The sequence below is a fragment of the Haliotis rufescens genome, unplaced genomic scaffold, assembly GCF_023055435.1.
Source record: "Haliotis rufescens isolate VD_foot unplaced genomic scaffold, xgHalRufe1.0.p SCAF_5, whole genome shotgun sequence".
Taxonomy (NCBI): Eukaryota; Metazoa; Mollusca; class Gastropoda; order Lepetellida; family Haliotidae; genus Haliotis; species Haliotis rufescens.
The window spans coordinates 44,170,153-44,183,795 of NW_025964223.1; the positions used below are offsets into that span (position 1 = coordinate 44,170,153).

The 13,643-nt window shown below is 45.2% G+C and overlaps 2 protein-coding genes across 2 annotated transcripts; both read left to right on the forward strand.

The window, feature by feature from the left end:
- Window positions 1-4,440: 4,440 nt before the first annotated feature.
- LOC125373303 lies at window positions 4,441-5,616 on the forward strand. The gene has a single exon (XM_048384304.1). It carries the CDS (start codon window positions 4,441-4,443, stop codon window positions 5,614-5,616), a length of 1,176 nt encoding a protein of 391 aa, XP_048240261.1.
- Window positions 5,617-11,570: 5,954 nt separating this feature from the next.
- LOC124140002 lies at window positions 11,571-13,643 on the forward strand. The gene is made up of 5 exons (XM_046507327.2): window positions 11,571-11,621; window positions 12,069-12,228; window positions 12,989-13,111; window positions 13,374-13,433; window positions 13,550-13,643. The coding sequence occupies exons 1-5, from the start codon at window positions 11,586-11,588 to the stop codon at window positions 13,558-13,560; spliced, it is 390 nt and encodes a 129-aa protein (XP_046363283.2). The 5' UTR covers window positions 11,571-11,585; the 3' UTR covers window positions 13,561-13,643.

The following is a 13,643-nucleotide window of genomic DNA, read 5'->3' on the forward strand; positions in this document are numbered from 1 at the left end:
CGGGAGCCAAGGTGGCATTTTGATGTGTCAGAAATCTGTTATCGTAGGTTCGAGTCCCGGTTCATCCTGTTGGTTCATCAGCATGAGTTTGTCAGCATCATACGCATGCTCCTTGGCCATACATCACTTCGGGCCTTGCTCCCTCGTCAAGATGACTGATGCCGACATTCCTTGACATGACTGAGATACTGTTCAAAGCGGCGTTTAACCCACCTTATGAACTCGCAAACACTGGGCAAATGTTCCATGTCATCGGTGGTCTGTAACCTCGATACTGATATGCACCTTAGAGGTACTCTGGAAATGTTCTAAGCCCATGCATTCTATATTCGCCGCTTATTTAAAACCACATGGCATGTGTTACGAGGGAGCATAAGTCTGCAGAGAAACATATAAATATACCTTATTTTGTTCAATGTGTTTGCAAGATGGGCATCTATCGTGATAAAATAACATCGTATTTTTTATATTACATTTTACTAAAATGTCTGCAATCAGTGACTTTTATCACGAATAGCAATGTTTAAGGCGGTAGCAAATTACAATGTATGTGAAAAGTACCATGAGTATACAGGAGGTGCATTTAAAAAGTATTTAGTGGATGGACAAATAAAAAGTGAACAGAAAAAGAAACGTCAAGTTTTAAACAGTGATGGGGTCTGGTATATACTTTTGTTGGAAGTAAACAATGTAACGTCTTACTGAATCGTATCATTACAATGAAACGCAAGTTGCAAATGGGATACGACCAACATCATTCGCGCAAACGCAACGTCCGAAACGCTGGTGTGGGCTCGTTGCGAAAGGTTCTTGTAAACATGTTTAACACATGGTAGCTATGGTAATAACGCCACAAAAAGTATCGACGGCCATAAAGTGGTCGGCCCACAGTCACCACACCTGGACAAGATGGTCATATCCGCAAGAACCTGCAGAATCGATTCACCAGTGCCACTGAAACAGCTTGGCAAACAATGGACATTCAGTCAGTGCCGACACAGTCCGACGTCGTCGAAGGACCAACGACGTCTTATGCCATCGTCCAGCTCAGGTCCGCATTCTTACAAACCTTAACCGACAGGAACGACTTTGATTGGCAACACAGCATAAACATTGGCGTCATCCGCAATGGAGGACCATCATCTACAATGATGAGAGAGTCGATATTGCATCTCAACCTCGGATGGTAGAATCAGGGCAGGCGAAAGGGGGACGAACGGTACGCGAACGATTGTATAAGGGACAGTCCATGCAACATGTTTTAGGGAGGAATAGGATGAAACCAGCGAGTTGGACCTGTACGTGTGGTCTTTCAGAACGTTGGACAAGGCAGGGGTAATGGTGTCATTGCTATCTGACAACTCCGGCCACGTTCTTGGGCCGTAGGTCCTGCCGTGTTACGTCCGTCACTAGAAATACGTATTCCAGCTGGACAACGCCCGTCCATATACAGTGACTTCCAACAGTAGCACAACAGTAGCACAACATCTTCATCATTCGCTGTTTCCACACACGTATTCTAATATTTTAAACAAGATGTGTTGTTACATCACATAGGACTGACGTTTCGTTTGCTGTATGCATAGAGTATGTATAATATTAAATGTTGCAACGATACACCTTGAGAACATGAAGCTCCACTCCACTATAACGATGTTATAATCCTCAACATCGATCCAATGGCTCGGGCATTGTAAACTTTTCAGTCCAATGTGCATGACGGGTTTTTTACGGAACGTAGTAGGGCCACGGTGAATTTTTGTGTGTCTAAGTATCTCCTACGTAGGAGATAGTAAGTCCTACGTAGAAGATACTAAGTCCTACGCAGGTGATACTTAGACAAAACAATTTTCACCGTGGCCCCACTACGTAGTTTTGCAAACAAATTACAAGTTTTAGTCTGTTTTCAGTCGTACAAATGGGTATCTCTCATACCCTCACGTCTAGTCGCACGTTTAAGAGGAAGCCAGAAGCTGGAATGTAAACATTAAACTTGTTTCCGTCCGGTTGCGCACGCACCTCCCTATGACATGTAACAAATCTCTCAGCGCGCCTCTGTGCTGGACGCTCGAGAAAGTCTTTCGCGGTAGACTGCTAGTTTGTATTCTACTAGTGCTTATCGCTTATCTACAGTTGTTCTAATAAAGTAATAATAATAATATGTCTTACCTGTAGACTCCTGGAATGTAATCCTTGGTAATCCATTGTTGTGTTCAACGCGTGTTTCGCTGGTTGACAGTGATTCTACACGTGGCAATATGTCGGGCATTTGTGCCTCGTGTCAACGAAAACTGTCTAAAGTGGACCCTCACAAGTATTGTCCTTCCTGCATCATTAAGGACGGGTTTTCAACGTTTAAACGTTGTAAAGAATGTGAGAACTTGTCTTCAATAAACTTTAACTTGTATCTTCGTGCGTTGGCGAAGCGGGCCGCTGACAAGCGCTACAAGCAGAGAAGGACATCGGTTGGATCCTTGGACTCTGCACCCTCCACATCAGGCCCTGGGGGTGGCGGGTCGGCCACACCTAAGAAATCAGTTGATAAAGACCCGCCTCAGTCAACTTCTGTTTTCGACAAGTCACGTGACCGTTCGCCTGCTGATGATACCACCCGCACGACCGATCTTCGTCAATCGGTTGATCGAGAGCGTCACTCAACCTCCCCTGTTACGACGGGACCGGGTGGTGACGAAGACCATGTGGGGACTACGGTCCCCAGTCGGTCCGTATCTCGTTCTTCCAACGACGATAGGGACGTCGTGCGGGACGACAGTGGACACAGAAGTCGTTCCCGATTAAGTCGGTACGACAGGTCGAGTGCCTCGTCGAGAGACAGTACACGACACTAGGGCGTTCATCGCCATCGTGGTCGTCGTAGGTACGAGACGGACGATAACTACGATGGGGATCGTAGTACTTCTACTGTTAGAGATCGTAGCCCTCGTCCCCACGGGGACGTGCGACGTTCTCGCAGGGAGAGTTTGGGAGTTCAGCGTCGTAGTGAAGATAGTGACAGAACGACGACCTCGTCTCACTTTCATATCGACCCGGCTTTGATAGCCCAGATCACGGCGGCGGTCCTCGCCTCGACGGCGTCGACCAAGAAGGATACGACTACGTCGGGGGTCCATGGCCCGTCAACTAGTACACCAGCTCCTTCATCTACGCCTCCACAATCGACGTCGACGATGGATTGTAACGACAGCCCTCCTAGGCCTCCCAAAGACATTGAGTTGTTTGCTTGGCTATCTAACTTTCTACCTGAGTTATCACAAGACGATGACAAACCGACGCGTGCGGGCTTTAAGGTCGGAGATACACCACAGACTCTTCAGTTTTCTCCTCCCGATGTCTTCAGGGCCATGGCTCACGATATGGACCAGAACTTTGCCTCTGCTCTGCCTGGACAGAGCTTCTGCAAGCCGCCTGGTCGATCTCGTTACCCGATCTATGGCATGCCGTTTTCGTCACCCATGACTAGGGATTTGGGTTGGGGGCTACTCTTCAAGAAACCAGCGCCCTCCAAAATTCTTGTAGAAGACAGGCATTTGGAATCCATGGACTCTGCTGTTCGTCACCAGCTACAACCGCTTGCTATGACGTCGACAGCGATCGAGGCCCTCTCAGTGTACTTTGAGGAGAAAGAACCCCAGGACGAGGACGGCAGGACGGTGCCATCGGTTCTCACCTGTATGCAAGGGTGGATCTCGGACGTCCTCGCCCAGTCCCGATATGTATCGGGCCAGATTACTACGGCACGTCGCCATGGTTACATCGACTGCACTGACCTACCTGATCGTCATGGCAGGTCACTCCTACGGGCCCCGTGGTCATCGCAACAGTTGTTTGACGGTCGTACCAACGACGTTCTGGACAAGTACTCCAGGGAAGCCGAGCGTGACATCATCACTTCGGCTTCACACAACCTGTCCAGACGGCCACCGGTTTCGAACGCCCCACGACGACGTTACCGAAACGAGAATGTGCAACGGGCCTTCCGCAGGGACGTTCCTCGACAGCCGTCCCGCAAGAGAGATTCTGACAGGAAAGGTCGCCAGGTCTCCTTTTCCAAGTATCCCAGAGGTGGAAAGGGCCAGCGGGGGAGGAAGTGAGGTCCCTTCCCCCGCCGTCGCCGTGGTTGGAGTCCCCCCGGTGACTCTACCTTTAGACGAGCTACCGGTAGGGGGGAGACTTCATCACTATGCCCACAAGTGGGTTTTCCTCAACGACCCTTACGTTCAGAACATTTTGACAACAGGCTACGCCCCTCGCCTGAGATCGACGCCACCACTGACGTCATCCCCGACATTCCACATTCCACCAACGGATCGGCTGACGGAGGCCATCGATTTGTTGGTGGAAAAGGCGGCCGTACTTCGCCACCATCGCCGGGGTACTACTCGCCCATCTTTCTAGTACCCAAGAAAAAACTCCACAAAGATGCGGCTTATTTTCAATCTCAAAAAGTTCAACGCAACATACCTCCAACAACCCGACACATTCACCATGATATCCCTCAGCTCTCTGCGTCGGATGATATTACCGAACGACTTCCTCGTCTCGATAGACCTTCAGGACGCGTATCTACATGTACCAATAGCTTCCGAGTTCCAGAAGTACCTCCGATTCGAATACCAAGGTATTCATTACCAGTGGGCGGCCCTCCCGTTTGGAATTTCTACGGCCCCGTGCATTTTCACACGGATCATGAAGACGGTCGTAGAATGGCTCCATCGGCAGGCGATCAGGGTCGCCTTCTACCTTGACGACGGGCTCCAAGCTCACCAATTCACAGAAGCCCTTCAAGAAGAGTTGGCGACCACCCTGAGTCTACTACGGTACCTCGGGTGGATCGTCAACTTTCAAAAGTCGGACTTGGTACCAACTCGGGATCTACAGTACATTGGGATACGCTTCCAGACGGGAGTCAATCTGGTCATGGTACCTCAAGACCGTTGGGACACGATTGTCAGCAGCGTTCGGAGACTTCTACATGCCCCGGCGTCGGTGCACACGTGGCAGGAAGTCCTCGGTCTGTTGACATCGGCCCAAGACCTGACTCGCCGAGGTCGTCTTCAACTTCGTCCGCTGGAGTTTCCCAATCTCCTGGTTCCACTTCCGGCGCAGCTACGTTGTCATCTGGAGTGGTGGCTCCAGCCGTCGAACGTTTGCGAAGGCGTCTTTATGAGCGAGCCTCCGTTCATACTACACCTATTCGTAGACGCGTCATTGGAAGGCTGGGGAGCGCACTTCGGGGACGACCAAGCGGCCGGGCTGTGGTCGCCAGTAGAAAAGGTCCTCCACATCAACTGCCTCGAGATGGAAGCAGTGATTCGGGCGGTCGAGTTCTGGAAACTTCGACTCCGTCGGAAACGGCTGATGATACAGTCGGACAACTCCACAGTCGTCCACTGCGTCAACAAACAGGGAACGACTCGGTCGGCGGCCCTTCTGGACCGGACATTCAGGTTCTTCGCCCTCGTCGACGACTTGGACATGGGCGTACGCGCCTATCACATTCCGGGGGCCAAGAATGTGATAGCCGACGCCCTGTCGAGACCATCGAGGCCGTCTCCCACGGAGTGGATAACCATCCGACAGTCTTTCATCTGCTGACAGATCGACTCTGGTTGCCCCAAGTAGATCTCTTTGCAACCCGGTACAACAACCGCCTCCCTCGATTCGTGTCGCCGGTTCCAGACCCACGGGCATGGGACCACGACGCTCTAGCGATATCGTGGGAGGGTCTAGACGCTTACGCGTTTCCGCCAACGGTGCTGTTACCATCGATACTGGTGAAAGTTCGTCAAACGGCCAACCTACGTCTGCTTTTGGTCGCGCCTTATTGGCCGGCCCAGAAGGTGGTTCCCGGAACTTCTTCAGATAATCGATCAACCACCGTTCCCGTTGCCAGATCGAGACGACCTCCTTCTTCATCCTCACACCGACGACTTGCATCCGGGGATAAAGAACTTCCAGCTTCACGCCTGGGTTTGCTTAAGACCTCGTTAATGAAGAAAGGCTATTCGGCTAAAGCGGCAGCGCTTGTCTCGTCGGCACATCGAGTTACGACTCGTAAGCTGTACGATGACAAGTGGACCACTTTCTCCATTTTCGCCAGGTCTCATGGCTTCAACCCGGCGGTAGCGACCCCACCACAGGTGGCGGAGTTCCTAGTCTCTCTCCGGTCATCTCGGCGTCTGAAAGGGTCGACGATCTCGACATATCTGGCAGCTTTGGCTTCGGTGGTGCTGTCTCCTACGGGCGACAAGCTCACTAAAGTACCGGAGTTGCAGAAGATCCTACGTGCCTTCATGGTTGAAGATCAGTCACGTAAATTCAGACCGCCGGCCTGGGACCTCGATGTCGTTCTGCGCAACCTGTCTAATCAGGCTTACGAGCCTCTCGATCAGGTCGCGTTCGACTTATTGTCTCAGAAAACGGCTTTCCTTCTCTCGCTGGCTACGGCTGCGAGAATTTCGGATATACATGCCATTGACGTCGGTCGGATTACGTTCGATCAGCGTAACCATGGCAACGTCCATCTTGGTCTCAGATGGGATTTTTTAGCGAAAAATCAACTTCCTGGCCAAGATCCGAGAATGTTCCACATTCCTTCCTTGTCTGCCATTATGGGCCCTCATGATCACGCTGATCTCACCTTGTGCCCAGTTCGTGCGCTTCGTATTTACCTGCAGCGTTCTGAACAGCGACGACAACATTTTCGACGGCTGTTCATACCGCTCACAACCAATGCAAAGAAAGTGATTACACGTAATACTCTCTCATTTTGGTTGAGAGCGGTAATTCTCAGAGCTTACGAGGCGCAAGGACTCGCACCTCCCACCTCCTCTCATCCGCACGAAGTTCGAGCCATCGCTTCAACCCTAGCACTCCACAGTAATTGTTCGCTACAAGCTATTATGGAGGGCAGCTTTTGGAGATCTACTTCAGTGTTTGCTTCGCATTATCTTAGAGATATCTCCACAGAAGATGTTGAAGGACTCAAACAGTTTGGTCCACTCGTGGTGGCACAACAGATCTCTCAGAAAAGACAGTGAATTTGTGTTTTATTCACTTTGGAGTTTTTGCTCGACACTTCGTGACATATAACAGGTTACAATAAAAGCTGTTGGTGAATGTACGCATTCTTATGGTTTTATGTTGCGTGCAGTACTTCTGCTTTTTATTATGGTTATTCGGTGTATGCATCGTCTTCCCATACATTATAGTACTGCTCGTATTTTTTAGTTACTTTGTATACTGCGAGTTGCTCTGTAACTAAATTATGCGCCGACCACACTTCGATCCGGGTTCAACTGACGTGTGCAGTTGTACTGTCGCATCGATAATTAGTTGTGTGTCGAAGAGCATTAACCATGCTATTTTAGTTACCTTGTCTACGGCGAGTTGTTCTGTAACTAAATTATACGCCGACCACACTTCGATCGCAATTGAATTGACGTGTGCAGTTGTCCTGTCGCTTCGATACTTAGTTGTGAGTCGAAGAGCATTAAACATGCTGTTTTAGTTACCTTGTATACTGCGAGTTGCTCTGTAACTAAACTATTCGTCGACCACACTTCGATCGCAGTTCAACTGACGCGTGCAGTTGGCCTGTCGCATCGATAATTAGTTGTGTGTCGAAGAGCATTAACCATGCTGTGCGTTCGTGATAAAAAACTTGTCTCGTCCGTGCATCTGGTTGAATGTTCTATTGTCACTACAGGGGTGAGGAACTTGGTACATTCGACGTGAAAGTGGTCACTGCCTGATTGCTTTCCCGACCCTCCTTCCAGTGTTCCGTCGAATTCTACCCATTTGTACGACTGAAAACAGACTAAAACATGTTTTTTTCAGATTAAAAACGATGTTTTATTGGTCTGTTTTCAGTCGTACGTTCCCACCCAGCCATCCCCACAGGGAAGTAATCCAGTCCAGTCCTGCTTGATGGCTTATTCTTCGAGATTTGTGACATGTCATAGGGAGGTGCGTGCGCAACCGGACGGAAACAAGTTTAATGTTTACATTCCAGCTTCTGGCTTCCTCTTAAACGTGCGATTAGACGTGAGGGTATGAGAGATACCCATTTGTACGACTGAAAACAGACCAATAAAACATCGTTTTTAATCTGAAAAACCCATTTTTATTCCCAGGCTACCGCGGGATAAAATATGGAGTCAGTATGTATATACATTTGAAAAAAAATGTCCACAACTCTCAAAAAAACGATGTGTTTAGTTACATTCCTCAAGACCAGGGTCATTCATATAGTCTTCGTAAGAGTGCCCTGAAATGCCTTCTCAATGTACGTCCTTTTATCTGACCTGGTCCGATCCTCCGTGTCACAACCCTTTCCTAATTGAATGTAACTGGCATGTCCTAAGGTGGACTACGACTCTGTTTAGGACTACATATTTTGGGAAGCGACTCTGATGTACCATAATGTATCAACACAACAGTATACAAGTCAGAATAAGCAAGAGTAAGGCTTACAGATCGCTCACTCCAAACATGCTTTTAAATGGCACACTGGTTAGTTTGACAATTCGGAATTAACCATGAAGCACTTCTTGATTTAATACAGTTGCTGAACCAACCTTTGCAATATTTTGTTTGGCGCAAATCAAGTCAATTTTATTTCCTTTTTGACATATGACGACCTCAATACTAGTTTTTATTGTCTTCGTGTTTCCACATTTTTGATAATCTTCATTAACAATACCATTCGGTTCTTGTTGGATTTGTCTGCTGACTGACATTAAGTTGATTGGTCAGCTGGTATGTTGTTTTACGCGACTTAGCAATATTCCAGCTATATGACGGGGGGTCTGTAAATAATCGAGTCTGGACCAGAAAATCCAGTGATTGATATCATGAGCATCGATCCACGCAATTGGGATACGATGACATGCATCAACCAAGTCAGCGAGCCTGCTCAATGAAATGTCTAATGGTGGTCAGTAGAGGATATCTGCGCCATATTCACTTTTTATCATAGCGGTATATCAGGAAATCACACACCGCGTTAACAGTTTTGCATAACATTATAAATGATGGCATTTAACTTTTTAACTTTTTAATTCCCTCATACGTCTAATATGCGGAGATATTCTTTTTATGGCGTCATGCAGTGCAACGAGGTTGCAATGCAAGGACGTCATAGTATAAAAAATATCACAGCGCAAATTATATTCACCATTTTATTCACCTATGACCAAAGCCATACATGTACGTATACACGACCTGTCGTGGTATGTGAATAAATTTCCTTAATTTTGATATTTTACGCTGGATCTTTGATGTTTTGTGTAATAGCCTCCTGACCTGACGCCGCCTTAAACACCATTTCACTTACATGTACATGTGTAAGCTTAAATACTCAACGAAGTTCACAAAGAATAAGCTTCAGGGCTGGATAAAATAATATATTGTTTATTCACATAGTAAGTACATAATATCTTTCAATATATCCTTACGTAGCTAAAAGTTGGCATCAATGCCATTTGTTCAATATTTCTGATTAAACGTTTTTTGTCTATAATCCCGTAGCACTAAGCAATGTTTTTAAAGATGATATGAGAAAGGTATATATTATTATCACAGGATTATGCATAGATATCAAGCAAGGTTCCAAGCTCATCACTCCACCTTTTGTGTAGTGTATGGTGACGTGACAGAGGCTTTCGGCTCAGATTAGAACGCTGAACGAGTGTTCTCGAATAATATTTATCCGAGACATATAGTGTGCCATTGTGTCTCGTAGAGTCTCAATCCTTGGATATTTTATAGACGCCGTTAATATATATGACACTAAGGACGATTTGTGTCTGGATATCCAGCATGTTCATCGAACAAAAATAAACATTTGCCAGTATTTGCTGAAACAAATTAATTTCCGAACCTCCCTCCTGAATACCTGTAGAGGTGACATTAGGAGACGGTGTTGTTTAAGTAAGACTTATATAACTTAAGTAGCGCTTTGGCTAAAGCTAGATGTTGATAATGTTTCTATCCAAATTGAACTAGGACGGTATATTAACATGCCTTCTGAGGACAGGGAGTGTTTTCAGTGTTTAAACATGATGGAAGACGAATGCCATGTTTTTTTAACAAATGCCACACTTCTCAAATTGTATCAACTCGTGAGATATACAGAAAATACAAGCCTATATGTTTACAGATAATATTTTATGTCCTCTTACCACCAAAACCTGCAATGACATTTTACAAAAAAATTAAAGTGATTTACACAGCTACTGATCAGCTTCTGTTTTCTTTTGATATGCTAAAAAGGTAAATACATTTTAGAAGAGTCTCTCCGAACTCCGTTCGGAGTGGTCATACATGTTTTGTACTTGTTACAATTTTGTGACGACTTGGAGTAAAAGTGTAATACAAGTCTGTCTCTCTGTCTGTTTGTCTCGTCAATAGGGAAGATCGGTATGATTATACAAAGATTGATCTCTGGGACTGCAGGGGGCACGGGTGGCCCAGTCGTCTAAGGCGCTGCGATTCGCTGTGCAGAGTTGCGTCCCGTGGACACGCCAGAAACCTATGACTGTGGGTTCGAATCCCGGTTCGCCCCGATTATGTTTCAAGCTTTGTCAGCACCATACCCGTGCTCGTGGGTTTCACCGAAGTGGTAAAAGTCTGAGACCTGCATCACTTCGGGCTTTCCTCCCACATTAAGCTGACACGCCGTGATATAACTGGAATACTGTTAAAAGCGGCGTTAAACACAACTCTCTCACTCACTCTGGGACTGCAAACTTGTAAATCCTAAATGTGAACCCCGTTCACCCATTCTCACTCTCATTGGCTGGCATCAGACACACCTCGAACAGGATGTGGTGGCCATAATAAACAGAATATGATTTATGCACTGACGTGAAAAGATGGGTTTAGCTGGGTATGGGTTGCTGCATGTGAACCACAGGTTAAACCTGCCTCGTTAGATGAGTGACTAATGTCATTAGCATGTGACATGTCAGTGCGACAATATATTGTTGATTAATTTCACAAAAACCATATGTGAAACCATATATGAAAGAACATCTAGAAATGTCATATTTCATTTGTTGGATGTTCTAAGCTGAACAGTCTTCCACCTGTATTGCAGCGATCTGTATATAATCGAGCGCTGACCAGACAAACCAGTGATTGATATCATATGGCACGCACTCCCCCAATCGCCACCACCCCTCTTTCTCTCTCCCCCCTCTCGTTGCTATATGGCTGTAATAATGCCAATGCGACGTTTAATTTTAACTCACTCCCCTCTCTCCTAACTCAAGACAGTGGTGTAATGACACAAAGCATACATTTCATTATATTAATCAGAACCCAAGATTTCTGTCATATCCACCCAATCGGTTACGTCGCCTCGTATTTGTCATATTGACACGAAAATGTAACTTACCCTAATTGACAGTTATATCTTGCTATCAATTACTCAGCGCTGATTGGACAGCTACACATATTGTGGTGTCTGTTTTGCTGTGGAATACATTAATCAACGTTGATCCCGTCAAACACCTCAGCTGTGGCAATGATCACATACATTCTATATAAAGTCAACAAGCATGTCCCTGGCATCTGACTTCGAGAGGCTACTCAAGGTAAGTTACTGTGTGTAGATACTATTAAAAGTACGTTGATGATATTGTGTTAATTCTACTCATATAGGTTAACAATGTAGAACCTGTCCTAAAAATGTCTGTATTTGTTTGTCACTCTGGTCCATATGGCAGATGTAGTGTTCCTCTTGTTGCAGATTTAAAAAAAATACAACTTTATTTTCAATGAAAAGCTTATCAGCGCAAATTCAGTAAATGAAAATTTCACTCAAAACGGAAAGCGTATGAGTGTGATTTCGATGTTTAAACATAACTCCAATCTTCCATGTCAAAATACAGGCGGACGCTTTGGTTACAGTCACTGACATTAGTTGTCAGCTCTCGAAACATGCATTATTTCGGGCGTTCTTCCAACGGCAAGTTAGCACCATTGTATAACTGAAATACTGTTACTGTTCCTTTTCTTTATTTGACGTTCTTTGCTTCTAGATGAGACTGCTCGTGGTGTTCCTCCTGATGGCTTTGATTGTTCTCCCCACGGAAGGACTATTCCGTCGTCGTCGTCGTCGCAGATGGCTCCGTATCAGAGGCAGCAAGGTTCTGAAAGGAATTGGCATTGCTGCCAAACTGGGACTGTTAGGAAAGAGAGGTAAGAGGATAGTTATGTTGACAACCATCCGATCTGCAACTGCTGTCTATACGACTTTTTTTCTGCCAAATTAACGATGAAAACTATTCGCAAACATATTAACAGTCGTCATATGACCAATATGGCATTAAATCGTGATGCACACACTTACTCATTCAATCATGTAAAACTATGACAATAATGAATGTTATTGGTGTCATGTGACGACTGTTGCTTGAAACTTGTGTGATCACATATATTTTTAGCATTCAAGGCCTCAGCAAAGCTTTTATAATCTTTTATATAGACACGTGGAGGATAATTTGAACGAACCACTGACCAAAGTGTTATCCTATGCACCATATTGATTTGTTCCATATGGTCCCGTGATTATTCACGTGAACACATGACTTACCCTTGCAATTTAATTGTCATGAAACGACCAATTTCATTAATTATTTGAAATTAGGTGTAAACTGGATCAGTTGCTTGACTGCATTTATCGTACCACGTCGGCATGAGCCGCTGCACATAACGTCAACCACTTATTTGTCCGGCCTAGGACGGCTTATGTACATCGTTAAATAGGAATATTGCTGACTATATAGCACAACAAACAAACAAACCAACAAATCATACTATTTGAATCTGTTTTACAGAACCATACAATTTAATCACGTATGTTTTGTATGTTTTCAAAACAGGAAACGATAATATATAGCTGTATAACTACAGTATTCTATAGCAATTTATTAAATCACGATTCTTTGAATCTTCCAAGATGTGCAAGATGACCTTGCCTCTGCTGATCTGAATGAGGATGGCAACATTGACCAATCAGAAGCTGAGAATCTATTCGACAAACGAGATGCGGAACAAATCCTAAACTTGGTTGACATAGATGGCAAGTAACGAAATAGCAGATGTATAGATTTCAACCTGTCATGTGTATGTTTTTATCACAATGAAATATGCTATTGAGATTGCTGTCTGAAATTAACCTGTGTATGAGTGGTCATCCCGTCATCGTGACAGTCTCAGGGGTCCTTGCTATTAAATTGCTTTATAACTTCAATTCTAATACATATGTTTCAGAGTCATGCATTGATTTGATTATATTCCTGTCGCTTTTATCTGGCATTCATTGTTTGTGATGGTGTTTTCAGGTGACTCAGTTGTCAGTCATGATGAGTTCATCCGAGGAATGGAAGACCTTTTCTCACAGGGTGGGTGTTGTTCTTTTTGGATACGGGTAATTTCTTATAATATAGCACGTGATTTCTCTAATTATTCGTGTAATTTCTGTCTTTCTCATATGCAATGTGTTTTTGTTTTGTTGTAGGTGACGAGTAGATGCTTTCAACACTAGTGCTACAAGTGATATAATATTTCAGTGTTTCTATCCGATGCCTGAAAATAAATTATTGCAGAACAAA